The sequence below is a fragment of the Pavona decussata genome, unplaced genomic scaffold (genome assembly GCF_977016875.1).
Source record: "Pavona decussata unplaced genomic scaffold, jaPavDecu1.1 SCAFFOLD_98, whole genome shotgun sequence".
NCBI classification, from domain to species: domain Eukaryota; kingdom Metazoa; phylum Cnidaria; class Anthozoa; order Scleractinia; family Agariciidae; genus Pavona; species Pavona decussata.
This window is the reverse complement of record NW_028145514.1, coordinates 3,222,501-3,241,235: the sequence shown is the minus strand read 5'-3', so window position 1 is coordinate 3,241,235 and position 18,735 is coordinate 3,222,501. Positions and strand designations below refer to the sequence as shown.

The following is an 18,735-nucleotide window of genomic DNA, read 5'->3' as shown; positions in this document are numbered from 1 at the left end:
GAGAAGGTGTGACCTCAATCCGGGACAGTATGTCTCTGAAGCTGCCAACAAAGAAGACAGCAAACGCATTTACCATGCAAGGAAAAAGTCACGAGTGGGTGCCTTGGAGGCAAGACAGCAAAGGAGGAGTAACAGAGTGCATGAGGAGGAACTTAACATTGAAATGGAGGGAGACACTTATGTTCCTGGAGGATTTTGAGAGACATTGCAACAAGTTAAACGTTTTCTTTGATTTTCTCAAAAACACTTTTCAGGCCAAATCGGACACCGTTTGGCAAATGTAGATGTAAAAGTCTTAAGAAAAGTACCCATAAACCATACATTTTTAGAATCTGTGATAAATTTTCTGTGCAATGAACCTTTAAAAGTCTTTATTTTTGATAAACAGAAATGGTACTAGCTTTTACAATGTTGTGATGTGTCGCTGTTTTGGGTGCTTAAAGTTCATCGTGATATTTCATAACTGTAAATTAGGGTACCAATGCAATTTTTAGGTGTATTGCACAGAGCCATCTTTGCTCTTATTAGAATAGACTTATTTGGCCCTCTATATAGTAAAGTAAATTTGGCACTGTTGCCACAAGATAAGTGATTGCACAATGAGGGACCTGTGTTTGTGAGAGCAGTATTCTTTCTGGATTAAACAATTACCTTTCTTTTAATTTGTAGTGTGGTAGACTATTTTTTGCAGTTTAATTTAATATGTAGGTCATTGGTATTTCTTTCAAAGCTTGCGAGATCACTTTGTTCATAAATTGTATGCAATTGAAGGTAGGCTGCCTCCTTAACATAAAATATAGAGCACATCACACAATAGAAGATGCAAGATGACATCTCAGTCTGTTCTTAAAGGTTGTCAAATCTTCCACCTCAGCAATTTCCTTTGGCAGATTATTCCACTTATCGATTATGCGTATAAAAAAGGAATGTTCTGTAGTCCATGTGTAAACAATAAATGAGATGCCAATTCCTGTGACATGTGTCTGTGTTTGATGGAATGTAGTGTGAAAATGATTTGTTCTTGTTTCACTGCAAAGTGATTAGAACAAGTTGATTGTTTGGCTTACTGAATATTAATTGTAAAAAATAAAGCGACACAGTCCAATGAATTAGATGAAACTGTTTTGCCAGTCAACCCAACTGAAATCGTACCTGAAGTCCTAGATCATGCCTCGGCATCTTTGCCATCTTCCAAAGCAGCAAACAAAAGGCCGCTACTTGAAGAAATGAAAACCTTTCTTCACTCATCGTTTGGAAATGCCCTTGACAAACCTGTTCACAGCTTTTACAGTTGTGAAGGAGGCAGATGCAGTTTGGTAACTCAATTTGAGGTGAATCGTTTGCGAGCAGCAAGCCAGAAAGATCACTTCCAGCATCAATGGATCTTTGACAAAGAACTGTTTTTGTGAAAAAAAAAAAAAAAAAAACTGGTTTTAACTGGCTACTTTACGAAGAAGGTCGTGGAATTTTTTGTATTCTGTGCAGAAAGCATGATGTGTCAAATCTTTACAAAACAAGAGTGAGAAGTTCAACAGCGAACCCGCTGTTTGTTTTAAGTTAAGTCCGTTGAAGAACACTCAACTTCACAACGACATAAAGCTGCCGTGAATGCAGAACAATTAAGTTGTGTTTCTGTCTTCCAGGAGTTTGAAGAAAGAGAGAAGTCAAAGAAAGATGTATATTTCAATGCATTCCTAGCGCTCGACTGGATAGCAAAAGAAGAAATCGCAAACACAAAGTTTACAAGTCTTTTGGAACTGGTAGAGAAGATGGGATTAACCAATCTGAGATTTTTTGAGCATCGCTCAGGAGGATCAGTGAGAGAGATGTTTATTTTGATGGGGGAGATGGTGGAATCTGAAGTTGTAAAAAAGGCACAGCAAGCCAGTTATATGGGCCTGTTGATAGATGGAGTAATGGATATTGCACAGAGAGAGCAGCTTTTGTCATTCATCTGATATGTTGACCCAGATACCGATGAGGTCAAAATGGATTTCCTTGCTCTGAGTGACATTTTAGAGAGCTCAAGTTCTGCCAATGCTGAAACCATCAAGTCAGTGGTTGTGAAACAGCTGTCAGATTGTGACCTAGATATCAATAAATTATCAGGTCTGTCAACCGATGGTACATCTGTGATGATTGGAAAGGAAAATGGTGTTGCTGCTAAGCTGAAGAGAGAAGCTAAGATGTTGTTGAACGTTTTTTGCATCTGCCATCGATTGGCTCTTGCATGTGGGGATGCAAATGACGATATTTCATATATCAAGACTGTTGAAAAAGTTTTGATAAAACTATGGTCTTTCTTCCACAACTCGGGAAAATGCACAGCAGCGTACACCAAAGCAGTGACCGCTTCAGCAGATCTACAGTTTTCAAATTCTCGAAAGAAGAGGGTGGTGAAGCGCGTTAAGAAGGCTACTAGAACAAGATGGCTGTCAACAGAAAGCACTGTTGATGGTATTTTTCTTAACTTTTTGCCTCTGGCCCAAACTCTGCAAGTCTGCAGAGATCAACATGATCCAGTTGCAATAAACGTGATCACTGAAATGCGAAATTCCTTGGAGCAGTGTATTTACTTCATGAAGTCCTGCAAATTCTGAGCCATCTCAGTCGAGCTTTTCAGAAAGGAAACATCTCCTCTGCTGTAGAATTTATTCTAGAGGAACTGAAAAGCGTAGCCAAAAAGCAAACACCCCTGGAAGGTTTGGGTAGCAAAGAGATCAAGATCCTTGCAGAATATCTGTATCAGCTGGAGGTTGGAGAATCAAAGGACCAGAAGACAGAAAAATTTATCTGTGAGTGGAGAAAGTACAAGTACAGCATCTTAAAACTCAAACAGTGAAATACCTGCAGAGGTCATTAAGCCGCAAAAGAACAAAGACACCTACAGATTGGCTTCTGCATCACATGCTTGCTAATCAATCGACTTACAGCCATTTTGTGCCAGAGCTTCTTTGTCTAGCTGAAGTGTGCATATCTCTTCTCATAAGCAACGGCTGGCCGGAGCGAGGGGCATCAGCAGTCAAACGACTAAATACAAGGCTGAGAAGCTGTCTGAAAGATGCAATGTTGGAATCACTGATGCACATTACAATTAACGGGCCAGAAGTACAGGAGTGTAAGAGCCTTGTCAAGAAAGCAGTGAAAAAGTGGCATGAAGTTAAACCTTGTAGAAAAATTGCATAAATCAATCCCTGCGAGTGCCACTTCCAGTGAATCCCCAACAGTTTCTAATGCTGCTGTTCAAGTCGATATGCTGCCACCAGATGTTCCAAAAGAAGTGAATGCCATGGTACCAGATGAGATTGAAATTGCAGATTTGGTGGAGAAAGAAGTTGATTCAGTAATCAACATTCTTAAACTTCCTGTGGACATCTCAGATATGAATGACTCTCACTCTGACTATGAAAGACTTTGAGTCAGATTCAGACTGAACAGTTGCCAATGTCAATGGCTTAATGGATTAACTGAGCACGAGATCAATTAGAACTGCCAGTACAGTACAGACATTGTTATAGTTTACACTAAGAATTTTTACATGTACTGGGGCACCCCTGATCAGCCCAAGATTCTTCTCATGCTCATGCTACCTTCTTGTCCTCCACCTGAACTTGTACAATTCAGTATTGACTCAACTGCACAGGAGATGACATTTTTGTAAGAGTAGTATTAAAGAAATAAAAAAACGCGCCGAGTGCATTGTTGAGTAATATAAGCACACGGGAATTTTTAAGAACACGAGAGAAGTGCAGAGAGGCACGAGCATAGGCGAGTGCCTCTCTGCACTTCTCGAGTGTTCTTAAAAATTCCCAAGTGCTTATATAGCTCAAAAATGCACTCGGCACGTTTTTTATTTCTTTTATAAAATATAAACAATCGCAACTCCTCAGACAAGTGCAAATTTTAATGAATCAACATCAAGTTTCTCCTTACACGAGATAACACGTAATTTAATAGCGCACGCTCTCCCTGATCACAACAGGGCACGCGACAGCGCAATCAAGTAAAAAGTCAAACTGTTTTAGTTTTTTGTCGCGTCATAAGCAAGTTCAAGAAGTTAACTCCAAGTCAAGTTTAAGTTTTAACCCAATAACGGCCACGTGTTTTCCACAAATAAAATTACTTCACAAATTAGCAAATTGTTAATTATTAACCTAATTTGCAGTAAAAATAGACAACTTACTAGGTAAAAGAAACCAGGGTTCTCAGTAGAAGCCGGCGACCGGCGGAATTCCGCCGGCTGTGGAGACAAATGTAGCCGCCCGTGCGAGATTTTGAAATTTCCCTGCGCATGTGAACTTAAAAAAAAAATGAACTTGTACGCGCTGTAAGGAATAAAAATATCGCTCATTCATTACACAACACTTGAATCAGTTTCCCAGCCATCTGGAGTGTGTTTGCATTGTGCCTGATACGCGCTGAAAGTACGGAAATCATGGCTGAATGTGCGTGTCAAAAAAGATACTGTAACACGTCAAGTGTTTATCTATCGATGATAAGAGCTGTCAAAGAAGTTACGTAATCAATACTTGCACACGTACACGCGGCAAACTTTTCACTGCAAGTTTGCTAGCTCTTCCAGTTAAGAATGTCAAAACGAGAGAACTCAATCTACGGCTATTTTACACCAACGACAAAGAAGAACAAGACCAAAGAAGCCAGCTCAGACAGTTCACGCGGCGGTAACTCCGGTAAGTTCTATTGCTATAAATCCAATTATAAAGCTCTGATTATAATGTTGAAAGATTAGTGCATGAACCGTGCAAATTTAAGTAGCTCTTGAAAAGTATTACGATCGATTTCCATACGTTCTTATTCCCTAACAACCGCCTTCATTAAATAAAACTGTAAAGTAGATTTTAACAATTTTTTGTCGCCGTTTATGCTATCGTCACACAATGAAAGACAAGTTTATGCAAATTTTTCTTCGCATCGCGTTTCGCAAGCGACGTGCACTCGTGCACGTTTGTTCGTTATTTCCACGTATTCTATTCGTATTGCCACGAATAAAAAAGAAACACAAAAGACTATTTACAAATGTAAAGCACCTTTTAAAATAAACCAAATTTATTGTGAACAAGAATTTGGAGACAGTAAAATGTCAGTGCGCTAACTCAATTAGGAGGGAAGATAAATCAAATTTCACTTGTAAACAAGCGTAATTCGATGATAACCAATTAAGAAAAAGAACATTTGTGCGCTGAATTTTTATTATAAAAAGTTTTAAATATTTCTTGTCTAAAAGTAGTTTATGTTTTTTGTGGCATGATTAGGAGAATCATCTAGTACATCTGAGGTGCAGCCTTCAGAAAGCTCTGCAGCTCAAGATGCTCCCCAAGAAAACCCTTCAAGTTCGGAAGTACGCCTGATTCATTCAGAAAACCAAGGCACTGAAACGGGAGTCCTTAAAGAACAAGCCAGGCATGCAGTGCATGAAGAGATGAAAAAGGTTTTCACTTCTGAAGCCTCTGATTTGCACCTTCACAACCATTATGCTTGTGTACAAAACAACTGCAATAAACTTTCCGAGACTGAAGTATCTCGTTTTACATCAAGTCGTAGCCGTGACAGGTTCGTCCATAGCTGGTTGGGAGACAAAAGTCTTGCATTCTGCCAAACAACAGGGTTTTTTTGGCTTGTGTATGAAGAAGGACAGGGAATGTTCCGTTTTCTTTGTAAGAAACATAACACTGAAAATGTCAAAAACAAATCAAAGGTTTACAATTCTACCCCAAGTGTGCGTTTTAAAAAATCGGCCATCAAAGATCATTCCTCGTCTCAGCAACACAAGGATGCCATTGAGGCAGAGATGATGAGTCGTGTTTCTCTGTTTCACAAGGAAATAACGGAGAAGGAGAAGGTTAAGGATGTAGTATTGTTGAATGCTTTTCTGGCTGCATACTGGCTTGCTAAGGAGGAGATTGCAAATCGCAAATTTAGTTCCTTGATTGGCCTTCTCAAAATTGTCAGCCCAGAAAACATGAAGTTCTTCAACTATTCGGGAGAGGAGACAGTGAGATCCATTTTCCTCGCTATTGGAACGACCCTCACGAAAAGGCTTTTAAAGAATGTAAAGGAGACAGGCTGTTATGGTCTATTGAGTGACGAAGTTACAGATATCTCGGTGATGGAAATGCTAATAACCTTCATCCAATTTTTCAATTCCAAGACGGAAAAAGTGGAAACACACTTCTTGTTTGTCGAGGACATCCTGACGAATTCTTCATCTGCTAATGCTGAAACCATCTTTAACATTTTAACCACACAGTTAAATGAGTATGGACTCGAGCTTCAAAAGTTGAGCGCAATGGCCTCTGATGGAGCTTCTGTCATGACAGGTGAACGTTCCGGAGTAGCTACCCGCCTTAAAGAAGTCAACAGCAAAGTGATAACATTTCACTGTTTGTGCCACAAGCTAGCCCTTGCCTGCACTGACACCTCCAGCGACATTGACTACATAAAGAACATTGAACTGTGGTTGAGACAATTATGGAAGATGTTTGAAAACTCGCCAAAGCGCATGGTCATGTATATGAAAGTCCAGCTCCAAGTCAAATCAGTTCAATTGTCAGACAAGGGCAAGAAAATCGTTGGCAAGAAGCTCAAGAAAGCATGCCAAACAAGATGGCTTTCTTTTCACGCTGCCACATCTGCACTTTTCGACGACTACTTCTCCGCTCTCCAAACGCTGAGACAGCTCAAAAATGATGATGCTGTAGCATGTGGTCTCCTCAGCAAAGTGAAGACAGCAAAATTCATTGGAGCCATCTACATCTTAAATGCTGTCCTTCCCATCCTCTCTTCCCTCAGCAAGACCTTTCAGAAGGGGACGATAAGTTTTTCCCACATAAAGCCCTCCATTGATTACACTCTTGGCAAGCTGGATGAAGTGATGCAAAGCAAGTCGCCCATTCTTGATTTCAAGAAGGATCTTCTTCCAGAGGGACGCTTGAACCTGACAGAAGTTAGCCTTACCCCTGCCATGGAGGAACAGCTTTCAAACCTGCTCGTTAAATATGTCAGATCACTCAAGGAAAACATCCACCGCAGATTTGATGATGCCTTACCAGTAGTGAGTGCTTTCAGCATATTTGATCCTTTGGCTGTTCCAAATCCTGGATCCCCTGGCTTTCAGAGTTATGGTGCAAGCGAAGTGAAGATCTTGGCTAAGCACTTCTATCCAGGTGACACCAGAGAGCATCAGCTTTTTGCAGAATGGGAGAAGTTCAAGTACGACTTGTCCAGTTGGAAACCTGCCATTCCAGATGAGGTCAAGAAGAGCCATGAGACGACGTCTACTGAATGGTGCCTCACACGACTCATGAAGCTGCAAACATCCTACAGCCTAGTATTCCCAGCCCTGGTTCACATTGCTGAGGTGTCTCTTTCGATGCCTGTATCGAATGCTTGGCCAGAGCGTGGATGCAGTGCCCTGAAGCGCATGAAGACAAGACAGAGGAACAGGTTGTCAGTAGAGATGCTTCAAACACTCTTGGCAATCACCATTAATGGACCAGAGGTCGGCACTCCAGAATGCGAGTCTCTGATGACTGCTGCTGTGGAGCTTTGGGAGACTCAAAAGAAGAGGAGAAAGCTTCCAAGAGACAGGGCTCCAGCTGGACACATTCCAACTGCAAACAAGGAGGCAGCAAACCACACTGTTCCTACAGCAAGTGTTGGTGCTGAAGCAGCTGTACAGACGGAGCCAGAAAATGATCAAAAGGCGCTTATGGAAGTTAGCACAGTTGCAGACGAAGTTGCGGTGGCCACAACACAACTAAATCTTGCCTCAGACTCAAACAGATTCTTCGATGAAGGAATCTATTCTGATGGCTCTGAATTAGACAGTGAGGAAGAAGAGCTCATGTCTTTCTTATAAAAGTTCAATGAATTCACATTACAACACATTATATTTGAATAATATGCTGCTGATAACAATGATATAGAATTACGTTACAATTACATAATAACTTGAATATAATTTTTGTGAAGTGATTGTTTAATATTAATTATATGAAATGAAATATAGTTGGTTTTTTTAATTGTAAGTGTATACAATGAATCTATTTTTGACAGTTATAGACCAATTTCTGAGTTTGAATGTTATTAATATATATATTTTTCCTTATTAATGAGGATCTAATTATTTTGTTCAACACATGAAATCAAGTTGCTTTCGTTGATTGAATTAAAATACAAAGAATCTGTTGGTTTATGGCAGAAATATTTCCTGTTTATACAAACTGATCTTATTAAAATACCTGATAATCACATTTTCTGCTAATAAACAAGTCATTTTTGGTGAGTAAATTCAATGGTCTACATACACAATTTCTTTCCCAGAATGCAGGAAATCGCAGCTCTGTGGGCTAAAAATGAAAAAATTTTCCGGGGGGGGGGCATGCCCCCGGCCCCCCCTAGAAACGCCCCTCCGGGCCGTGGTCTCGGCCCTTCGGGCCTTGTAGCCGCCTATTGCAATATATTAGCCACCTGTACAAAAATCTACTGAGAACCCTGAGAAACAGCCCTTCTTTGGTCTTGAATTGCTAGAATTTCTAATTGTCGAATAAAATACCCTAGCTGCAAATTAAAGATTACTCGAAAAACAAACCTGAAGGTAAAAATTTCGAAAATTTAGATGAAATTTGATCCTTGCGCCACATGAAAGTAATTTGATCCGCTCTCGAGAAGACGTGTTTGTTTACGCAAGATTAGGCAGTCATCACGTTTCATCAATGAAAATAGAAAGAAAAACAGGCAATAAAGCTTTCCTAAATGAAAAATTTATTCAAATAAGTCTTTGTATTGGTCTTAGAAGAAAACGCGTATAATTTTTGCCGCGAGGCGACCGACTCGCAAGCGATTTGAAGCAATTGCGAGTCAATTTTGAAGCGAATTTATCGACCCGTGCCGAGCACGTTTTTCAAAACTTTTGCAAAAACTGTTCGGAATACGAAGAATCAATCAATTAGAATAGTATTTCAGTACAAATTCACAATCAAACCTGTAATTCTTTGTGAGTTGTATTGCGAGAAACACTCGAACATCACCAAGAAAGTCCATGGCGAAAACAATGATTTGAGATGTCCGCCGGCTCGTCGCCTTGGTAAAACTACAAATTTTCCTCGAAGCATAATTTCTCGGCCGTTAATGCTTGTATTTCCGCTGTTGAAACTGTTGAGTATTCCTTAAAAGTTCCTCTTTCGATTTACCGTTTCAAAAAGTTGTGTTTTCCTTCTGAAAACGCGAAATTGGCGTTGTGAATATTTAAGCATAAAGCATGTGGCCCGCCATGATGGCTGAAATCCGATATTTTTCGGACGACAAAAACCTTTTTGTGTCTAGACTCCACTAAGACCAAAAAATATATGCGCAGTCGGTGGATTCTGATTGGTCAGTCTTTTCCAAAGACAATTAGAACAATAAAGGACAAAATTATCCCTTCTAGGGGAGTTATAAACCCTTGCACAAGCCCGCGAGGATTCGCGGCCGATTTTGGCCGGTTGGCCGTTATTGGGTTAAAGTAATTGCTGTTACTATTGATCAGTGAAAGCAATCATAATTCATTAAGGAGAAAGAAATGTAATTATGTTTGTGCACTGAAGATTTTGATCAGGATTAAGTATACTTTGAATGATTGTTATACACCAGTTTTATTAGTTTAGCTATATATCTACAGGTTTCATTCATTATATTTAGAAAACAGTGGACCTAGAAACCGTGACAGAAGTCCTGTTAGGCAGGCAAGAGGAAGGGGCAGAGCAAAAGGCAGGGGACAAGGAGCTAGATGTGGAAGTGCTGGACAACATCAAGGCCCACTGGAGCTTAACATTGACTGGCATGATGAATACACAGAGGTACAGATGCCTTCATTTTTTGGAACCAAATCCAGGCCGAACTCCAAGGTTCCCAAACATCGATACAACTCGTGAACGAAAGTTCTTTGATATACTGTTTATGGACAGTATATGGGAGCTTTTGGTGAGGGAAACAAACAAGCATTACAACCAAAATATTGGTGCTGGTTGCTATAAGTTGGCACGGCGTTGGCAGACGTACAGTGGCTAAAATGTTAAAATATGACATGAAAGTCGTACACTCTATCTGCCCTGACATCGTTGTTGTGCAACTTGGTACTAATGATTTATCTTTGTGTCCTCCTCTCCAAGATTGCTCAGTAATTGAGAACTTTGTGCATTTGTTGCACGACTATTACGACATACAGTTTGTCTGTGTACGTCAAACTATTTGTCGCTGTTCAGCTCAAGCATCCAACAAAAACAGACACTTCACACGTTTCCTCCGGGTGCTTTTGGAACCCATCCCTTATGCCATATATTGGGGTCATAGGGGTTTTTGGAAGTCAAAAAATAATTTTTTCACTTCTGATGGCATTCGTTTCAATAGTAGGGGGCAATATAAGCTTTATCGGAGTCTTAGAGGGGCAGTACTCAAATCTTTGCAGTCCTTTGTAGGTTCGATGCCAAGTAACACTTCTTTATCCTCATAATATACGTTTTGTTATCCCTGGCCAGTTCCTTTGATATCATGTTAGCCAAGCCTTCATATGATTGTGTCAGCCTTTGATTTTGAGCTATTATTTGTGTAGTCGTTGTCCATTATATATGGCACTGGCTGTACACTCTCATTGTGTCAGCCTTTGATTATGAGCTATTATTTCCTTGTTGCCCATTTATTTGCGCACGACACTTTTAAGTTAGTGTTCTCAAAATGCCTATTTAATGCTTTTAAGAAAAGATTTCTCAAGGTGTATTTACTGGATTGATCTCAAATTTTCAGGGCTGATTGTTCTCAATGGGTTGTGTGGGATGAGCAGATATGTTCACTTTAAGGCAAGTTTTTTTTAAACAAAATGTGACCTGAAAAATCATAGTAAAATTTGAACTGGTACTGAGCAACTTGTTTTTGCTTCCAAAAAAAAGTTGTCTGCTTATTCCACAGAGTGGTATCTATAGAGTGTGTGCACGGCGGCCAAGTTGGAGGACTAAAACAATAGAAGATGTTGCATAACAATAGAATATATTTCCCAAAGGAAAATCATGGTATTGTTTTGGTCCTCCAACATGGCCGTTGTGCACACACTCTATTCTTTGGATTAATACCAAAATTACTTAATTTTATAAAATCTATGACAAGCATTTTTTTCTCAAGTACATCTTGGTTATGCACAGCATGAGGTGGGTATATTTGGCATGTGTCATGTTACAATGAATACAAGTCCCAGAAATGTATTATTTTCAAAATCTGTTTTATAAGCTTTACTCTGATATATAGTTTCAATTAGATTTAACAGACAGATCTGTAAAATATTGTTAATGGACCTGACTCGAGCGCGTTACTCATTCTCAGTGAGCCATTCATGGCAGGTTCCTTTCAACGGAGCTACTGTGTAGTCATGCTTTCAAGGTCAGCAAAATCAATAGTTTCGTGGCCTAGCTCACAACATTATGGCTTTGTTGTCCTTAGCTTAATGTAACATTTATTTGCATTGGCCGAAAGTATTAAGGCCTAATTCATAACTTGATAAGTACACGTGTAAAGCCAAGCTGCTGTATAGTACAGCTTAAACTACTGGCTAAGTAAGCAGACACTGTCTAGCAATAAAAGCCCAAATAAACTGTTCAAGGTTCAATTTGCAGTTCTGTTGTGCAATGTAGTCAGTATTTGCTGTCAATTTGTTAAAAGTTTTTTACCATGGTTCATCCTCACGTTGCTTTGACCACCAAACATTCATCCGCCCAATGCGAAGATCTTTCAGTCCATTAACGTGAGGTCCTGCAGCTTCGCCTTCAAGCCCTGGACCTCCCGATATCTGGCTCTAAAGGGCAGCTCCTCGCCCGTATCAAGACAGCCCTGTCAGGGACCACCGGCTCTGTCCGCATTTGAAATCAAACAGCACAGGAAAAGACAGGAAGATCTTGCCAGCGAAGCGAGTCTTGCTGCAAGTCACTGAAGCGTCGGGCACAATCCCGGCCGTCCAGAACCAAGCGTAGAGGCGCACAAACATGTCCCAGAACAAGGGGACAGCGCCCTATTGGACAACACCTCATCCTGTTTGATTAAAGATATGTTCAGGCAGGACGACCCAGAAGAACCTGTTTCTCCTGCACAACAGTCCCCCAGTGCTCTCTATTATTCTGGACTGAGGTAGGTAATTGTCACAACCAGTTTCTATATTAATCATTATTTTTTGTATTTTAATGGAAGAAAATACTTTTACACCGCAACAGACACCGAAACTATTTGTTTTGATTACTAAGCTAACTAAAAAATGGCCGGAGGTTGTGGCAACAAGCTGTCATGATTGAGCCAGACTATTCAGGGCAGCAAACTTAGGCCATCCGAACGTCCGAGACGGGTAGCTTTTCCATTCGGACAAGAAAAAATATGATCCAACTTGTCCCACTGGGCGACCACGTTGTAGGAAAAAATTAATGAACTTTTTTCTTGACTTTGGATATAGAATGAATCATTCTTTCCATATTTGATGACTTACTGCCATAAAAAAGTAGCTATTTCGCGTAAGTTGTGTGTTTTGCTATGCCTGCCGCCATTAATTTCCATGTGAGTCCAGCTGTACAGCATAATTGCAGGCGCATGAGAACACGTGCTTGTCAGGCTACCTTTTTTTGTCGCTTGTGGAGCGTATCAACAATGTCTTCGTCTCAATCAACATTATTGAAATTGAAACACCTGGCAGCATTGACGTGGATGTTCCTTCCAAAAAGAAAAGAAACGAAGATGACAAGAAAAAAGCTGAGGCAAAGCGGGTCAGAAAATTTCAGCCAGGTTAGCAGAAAGAGTTCAAGTTGGTTTGTTATGAGGAACAAACAGACAAATGCATTGCTCGAAGTATCCAGAACTAGCTGATAAAAGCAGCCCAATGTACATCAGATGTGGAGATGGAGTTCAAAGATTCAGAAGGGAAACACTGACAGCCCATTCAAAAAGTCGACGCCATGTTGTTTGCCATACCAGATCGCTAAATGACCAGAAACGGGAGGACAGGCCATTGAAAAAAGTTTGTCGGATTTTTTGGGCAAGTAGTTTTGTGGTTCGGACAAGTAAAATACACATTGCACTTGTCCGAATGGACAAGCGAATTGAGAAGAAAGTTTCCTGCCCTGCTATTAGAATATTTTACGTGGTACACACGATGCGCATTCAAACACGAAATTTCCACTTATCTTTATTTTTATTGGACCCAAGCTGTCAGGTTTCTCTTGACTAGTTCTCTTATAAAAGCTATTTTTAGGATTCCATTTCTGTTGTGTCTGTATTGAGCATTTTCTGCAGTGCGTGGTGTTCTTCAAAGTTAAAGAGAAGATAAACCTACAAATTCAGGCACAAACATTCAGTTGGAGTTTACTTTTACAGCCCGGCAATTGTGACATAATTTTCTTTTATCAGATTTAAAGATCTCTTAGCAACTTGATATCAATAACATGGAACTTCTTTGCCAAGAAATCAAATCAGGAAACGTTTCTTATATCAAGATTGATCAAGAAGATTGATAGAAAACTTCGTGACATTTAACGCAGCATGTCCAACTTCATGCATTTGGCCAAGCAAAAAGAAAAGACCATCTGTCCACAACTTTGATACCAAGTGACTTTCCATCTTTATTTAATGAAAGTGTAGCATTTGAGACAACAGGAAATGGGAACTGCCTATTCAATTCCACTTCTCTGTTCCTTCATGGTGACGAGTCTCTGGCAGATTGTCTATGCATGCTTACGTCGAGTTATATCTTCATGATAATGATTATACAATCTCTAAGCCAAAAATGAAAGAAGTGCTATCAAGAGCTAAAGCGCACGACTCCGTTTATGTTCATATTTTGCTATCAAAAGATGCATTTCATAAATACCAGGAGCAAAAAAATCTTGTCGAAGCTATCCAGTATGAGGCCCTTTATACCTGTGTACATTACAGATGGTGTGGTCTACTCCAGATTTGCGCTTAGCTGAAATTCTCAAGAGTTACCGTAGCATTATTTCTGTTTACCTAAAGGTTACCTGTAACTAATGGCCAATTTTAAATGGCCCCATTTTCTGCAAAGACCCTTCAACACAGTCTACCCCACGATTTCTTCACCTTTTGTGGACCAGATCCAGACAATTCACTAGACACGACACCAGGGAGAAAGTTCCAACCAAATCACTTTGTAGCTATATTGAATAACCATATTAGGTAAAGAGAAAGGATAGCGATGAATCTGATTTGGGGTGGATAAAAGTAACTCAAAAAAGTCGAGGAAGCAATCAACATTGAAGAGTTTTCTTGTAACCAAACATACAAAGAAGGTGTCGGCAGAAGAGATCCAACAACCGTATTTCTGACCTACCCAGAATTCTTATCCAACGCAGTCTCAAAGGCAGGATAACAAGGCAACATCTGTGTCTCTGAGCACAAATGACTCCCACAAGGGTAACAAGCAGACCGCCTCGACATCTACATCACTAAACACATTGTCATATTTATCTGAATTCTTCAACGTCTTTGCCTAACCTTTGGAAAAAGAGTAGCGGTCAGAATGGTTCAACATCTGTGCCTAAGCTATCCAACAAGAATTGCAGTCAGAATACTTCTGTCCCTAACCCCTTGAACAAGAGTAGTGAGAACGCCGGTCAGAACACTTCAACGTTGGAGACTGGCTCTTCCTGTAAGGACAGGCCTTTGCCCAAGGATGACGGGCTGGATACTTCTACATCTGCATCTCTGTGCAAAGATTATATACTGGATTTGCCTTCTTCCAGTTACCAAAGATGGATTACACCTCCTATCGGTGACTTGCCGCATCAACCTGTGAAGAAATTCCCTGAGACAGCGAATGGGAAAAAAAAAAACGAGCATTCCAGTCTAGCTGGTTTAAGAAGTGTACCTGGCTTCACTATGATGAGGTCAACGACAGCGCATTCTGCTTTGTTTGTACCAAGGCATATAACGAATTTGAGCTGATGAATGCTTCTGGAAAAACGCTACTGTCAAGTTTTCAAGTCATGAAAGATTTAAGCGCCACATCGAAGCCATACAGCATCTCTATGTTGCACCCAAGACAACTACGGATGTGGGAGAATCATTATCTACCTTGCACACCAAACAAAAACGTGAGAACAGGCGTTGCTTTTTTACGATAGTATCAAATTTACAGTTTTTAGCTCAAGAGTTAGCCCTTAGAGGTGATGGTGATGAACAGAATTCAAACATTCATCAGCTACTTGTGTTAAGGTCAAGAGAAATTATCTTCTTAAAGCCTGGATAGAGAGAGAAAGACTGACAAGTACACATCGCCAGCAGTCCAGAATAGTGTTATAGGCATCATGGCAAACAGAATACTGAGAAACATTGTTTCATCCATTCAAACAAGCCCCTTCTATGCAATTATGGCCGACGAATCTGTTGACAAATCAAACAAAGAACAACTTGTCACTTGTTTGCGATGGGTGGATGACAAATTCAATGCTCACAAGAAATTTTTAGGTCTATGAAATACCAAATACAGAGGCAGTGACAATCTTTAAATTTATCGAAGAAATTTTGAAGTGATTAAATCTATCATTTACAAAAGTAAGAGAACAATGTTATGATATGCCTGCCTCCATGCCAGGATCCAAAAATGGTGTAGCTGTTAAGGTTCGTTCACTGGAGCCGAGAGTTGTGTATACACATTGCTATGAACATGCACTAAATCTGGCTTGTTCAGATGCAATTAAACGCTGTCCATTGTTGAACATGCGCTGGATGTTTTGAAAGAAAGAAATCTCCGTCCTTATTAAAGAATCTCCTCGCCGTGATGCTCTTTTCCTAAGTATTAAAGATAGACTTGGAAATTCCAGCTCTCCAGGAATGAGGGTCTTATGTCCAACTAGATGGACAGTTAAGGCAGATTGCCTCCATTCCATAATCTCAAATTTTAATATTCTCCTAACAGTTTGGGATGAAGCTCTTGACTATGTCAAAGACACCGAGATGCGAAGCAGGGTAAGAGGCGTTTCTCTATTTATGAGAAAATTTGGCTTCCTGTTTGGAGTAATGCTTGGGGAATGCCTCTTACGACACAAGGCTTTGCAAAGCCCAAATGTTTCTGCAGCAGAAGGCCAGAAGATGGCAACACTTACAGTTAAAACCCTAGAAACTTTATGGAATGATGCAGCAATTGGGCTTTTTTGGGAGAAGGTGAATGTTAAAGGAAAGGCACTTGATATTAGTTACCTTTTTGGACTTAATTGTACAGAGAATCACTGATAAGGTTTGTTTTTGTTTGTATGTTTTCTTTATTTACTTACTGAACAAACTAAAAATTAACAAAGAGGCGTTAAACATTCTGAGCAGTCACACTCAGATGTTCGTTTGTAGGAAACCTCAACTGCAGTTGATCCAGTGGCTGCATTTGAATTTTACCTCACCAAGACCCATTCCAACCACAAGGCACTTTTTCAGACTCCAAACAAAGCTACCTTCAAGAATTTATGAACTTTGCAAGTGCCCAACACTGGTACAGAAATGAGCCTCTGGGAAAAAATACCATCAGCAAGATGATGGAAAGGATTTTTATCAAAGCAGAGTTATCTGAGCTGTACACAAATCACTGCATTTGTGCATCGACCATCACTTCTTTGTTCCAGCAAAGTGTGGCGGCAAGGAAAATCTGTGCAATCACAAAGCATAAAGATGAACACACCCTTCCCACCACATCAGCGAGACAACAAGTGCACAAAAAAAAGGGTGTTCAAAGATTTTAAGTGACACATTTCAGCCACAACTTGCTATTTAGCAAGAAGCTTCAGGAATCACAAGGCAAAATGTCTCGGCCTGTCAGCTGGTCCCAGTTCAAACTTAAACCCACAGTCTCTTCTCCGTGGTCACCAACCCACAAATGCCACCAAATAATTGAGAGCAATGATAGCAACTAAAATCCGTCACTTATTTAATGAAATTGGCAAAGACAGCTTGAGTCCATTGCCTGTGAACAAGAAGACTAGTATCTTTTAAATAAAATTTATCTTTTTGCTCATCGTATTGTAGCAACAACTTTCCATACCATAGTTTCATGCTACATCTCTGTTAAACATTTTTTTCTTATTAAATGAATTTGGCCCCGTGTATTGATAATAATGATAATCGCATGAATTTTGTCGGGCGTATAGTTTATTTGTGACCTGAGTAGCATCATTTGAACCCCTGCTCTGCTCGGGTGCAAATGATGCTACTCGATCCACAAATTAACTATATGCCCTCCAAAAGTCATGTGATTGTCCTATTTTCCAGTTCTTCTGAGCCCCCAAACCGTTCACTATGTATCTATTTCTGCAATAAGTGGCAATTTTTTACCAATTTGTTTCAACTTTTCACCAACCTAATTTTGCATCCGGATATAAGTTGTAAACAATGCCTACGCCTGGCCCAGTTATTTTATGGGTCAAGGGCTACAGCCCAGCACAAGACAACATGTGCAGTTGATAGAGCCTGATTTGGGGGGAAGTGAGAAGGAAAGTGATTATGACAAAGACATAGTAGCAAACATTCCTGATCAAGAAAGCGATTATTCAAGACCAAGTGAAGACGACAGTGGTAGTGATTCACATGACAATGGTGTTGATGCAGTTACTAATGATGGTACTGAGAGTAAAGAGGTAGAAGGTGAAGCTGCAGTAAGATGCACAACTGGAAACATTTCCAAAATGTTCAATGGCATAAGCGGCAGCCTGTTATGCTATGATGATGTGGCATTGAAGAGTGAGCCTTTTTCTCCACCACCACTTGAAGATAAAACCTCACTATAATAATTCAAACAAATTTTTAGATAATGGCCTGATTGACCTCCTTAATGAGTAACAAACCAATACTCAGTACAGAAAACAGGAACTTCAATTGGTTTGGACCATGATAAAATGGAAATGTTCACAGGCATGCTAGTGATGATGGCCATCATAAAATTGCCACAGATTAGAATGTATTGGCGTGAATCAAAACAAATCCCTTACATGGCAGACAATGCATATCAACCATTTTGAAAAAATTTGTTTGCAATGACAAACCAGTTACATACTTGGACTTCCCCATAGAAAGTATCGGCTTGAAAAAACTTGTGTTGCTGAATTGATCGACCAACACTCACGTGTAGTGATGAAAAAGGCAATCTTTGTCATGAAACGCTTTTTATTCAGGTGAAAAGTGTTTGTTTAAAACATATTTTCAGACGACGTGTTGAAAGAAGCCTTGACATCACAACCCTTCAAAACTTGTAATCACACTTTATGTAAAGCACAGAAAGGATACCCCAGAAGTTGTTTTTGGGTATTTTTGCAAGAGGGTTGAAACACAAAATAAATCACTTGTAAATCAAAATTCTGTTCCATTTCATTTGACATCTAATGCCAAAGGTGAAAAAATAGTAAATTGTAATACTCATTTGATGGAGGTCTTTCCTAAGAAAATGCTTGTTTTAGGAAAAGACAACATCAGCAGTGAAGTGGCTTTGGAATTTCAGAAAAAAAAAAAAAACAGCTGCGATTCACCGGATTCCTCTACCAGTTTGAAAAGCTCTTTTACCTGTCGTGCTGAAAGTAAGGGAGAACATTGGTTACCTACTTTGAACAACAGGTCGAAAACAAGACAAAGATGGGAAATATTGTACCTCCTGTCATTACAACATGTGTAAATGAGTTGAATTAGTTAGACTGAACCAAATAAGCTCAGGGAAGCCCTTAT

General features: G+C 39.9%; 2 protein-coding genes, 1 long non-coding RNA gene and 1 pseudogene across 3 annotated transcripts in view; 2 read left to right on the top strand and 2 right to left on the bottom strand.

Moving 5' to 3' along the window:
• LOC146472701 (uncharacterized) overlaps nucleotides 1-18,735 on the bottom strand; it is a 296,231-nt gene that overhangs the window by 133,691 nt on the left and 143,805 nt on the right. The window lies entirely within an intron of this gene.
• The window catches only part of LOC146472711 (uncharacterized), a gene marked incomplete at its 5' end in the record, with an annotated part of 60,189 nt that overhangs the window by 31,193 nt on the left and 10,261 nt on the right, over nucleotides 1-18,735 (bottom strand). The gene's annotated exons all lie outside the window — the stretch shown is intronic.
• LOC146472713 (E3 SUMO-protein ligase KIAA1586-like) lies at nucleotides 600-3,679 on the top strand (annotated as a pseudogene).
• On the top strand, nucleotides 4,017-9,333 carry LOC146472712 (zinc finger protein 862-like). The gene is made up of 2 exons (XM_085119508.1): nucleotides 4,017-4,682; nucleotides 5,274-9,333. The coding sequence occupies exons 1-2, from the start codon at nucleotides 4,589-4,591 to the stop codon at nucleotides 7,877-7,879; spliced, it is 2,700 nt and encodes an 899-aa protein (XP_084975634.1). The 5' UTR covers nucleotides 4,017-4,588; the 3' UTR covers nucleotides 7,880-9,333.

What these genes read in the sequence shown, in the direction of transcription:
- LOC146472712 (XM_085119508.1), top strand. Translation starts at nt 4,589, where the DNA reads ATGTCAAAACGAGAGAACTCAATCTACGGCTATTTTACACCAACGACA. An exon ending in CTCAGACAGTTCACGCGGCG is followed by an intron (nt 4,683 to 5,273) that starts GTAACTCCGGTA and finishes TGGCATGATTAG; the next exon opens with GAGAATCATCTAGTACATCT.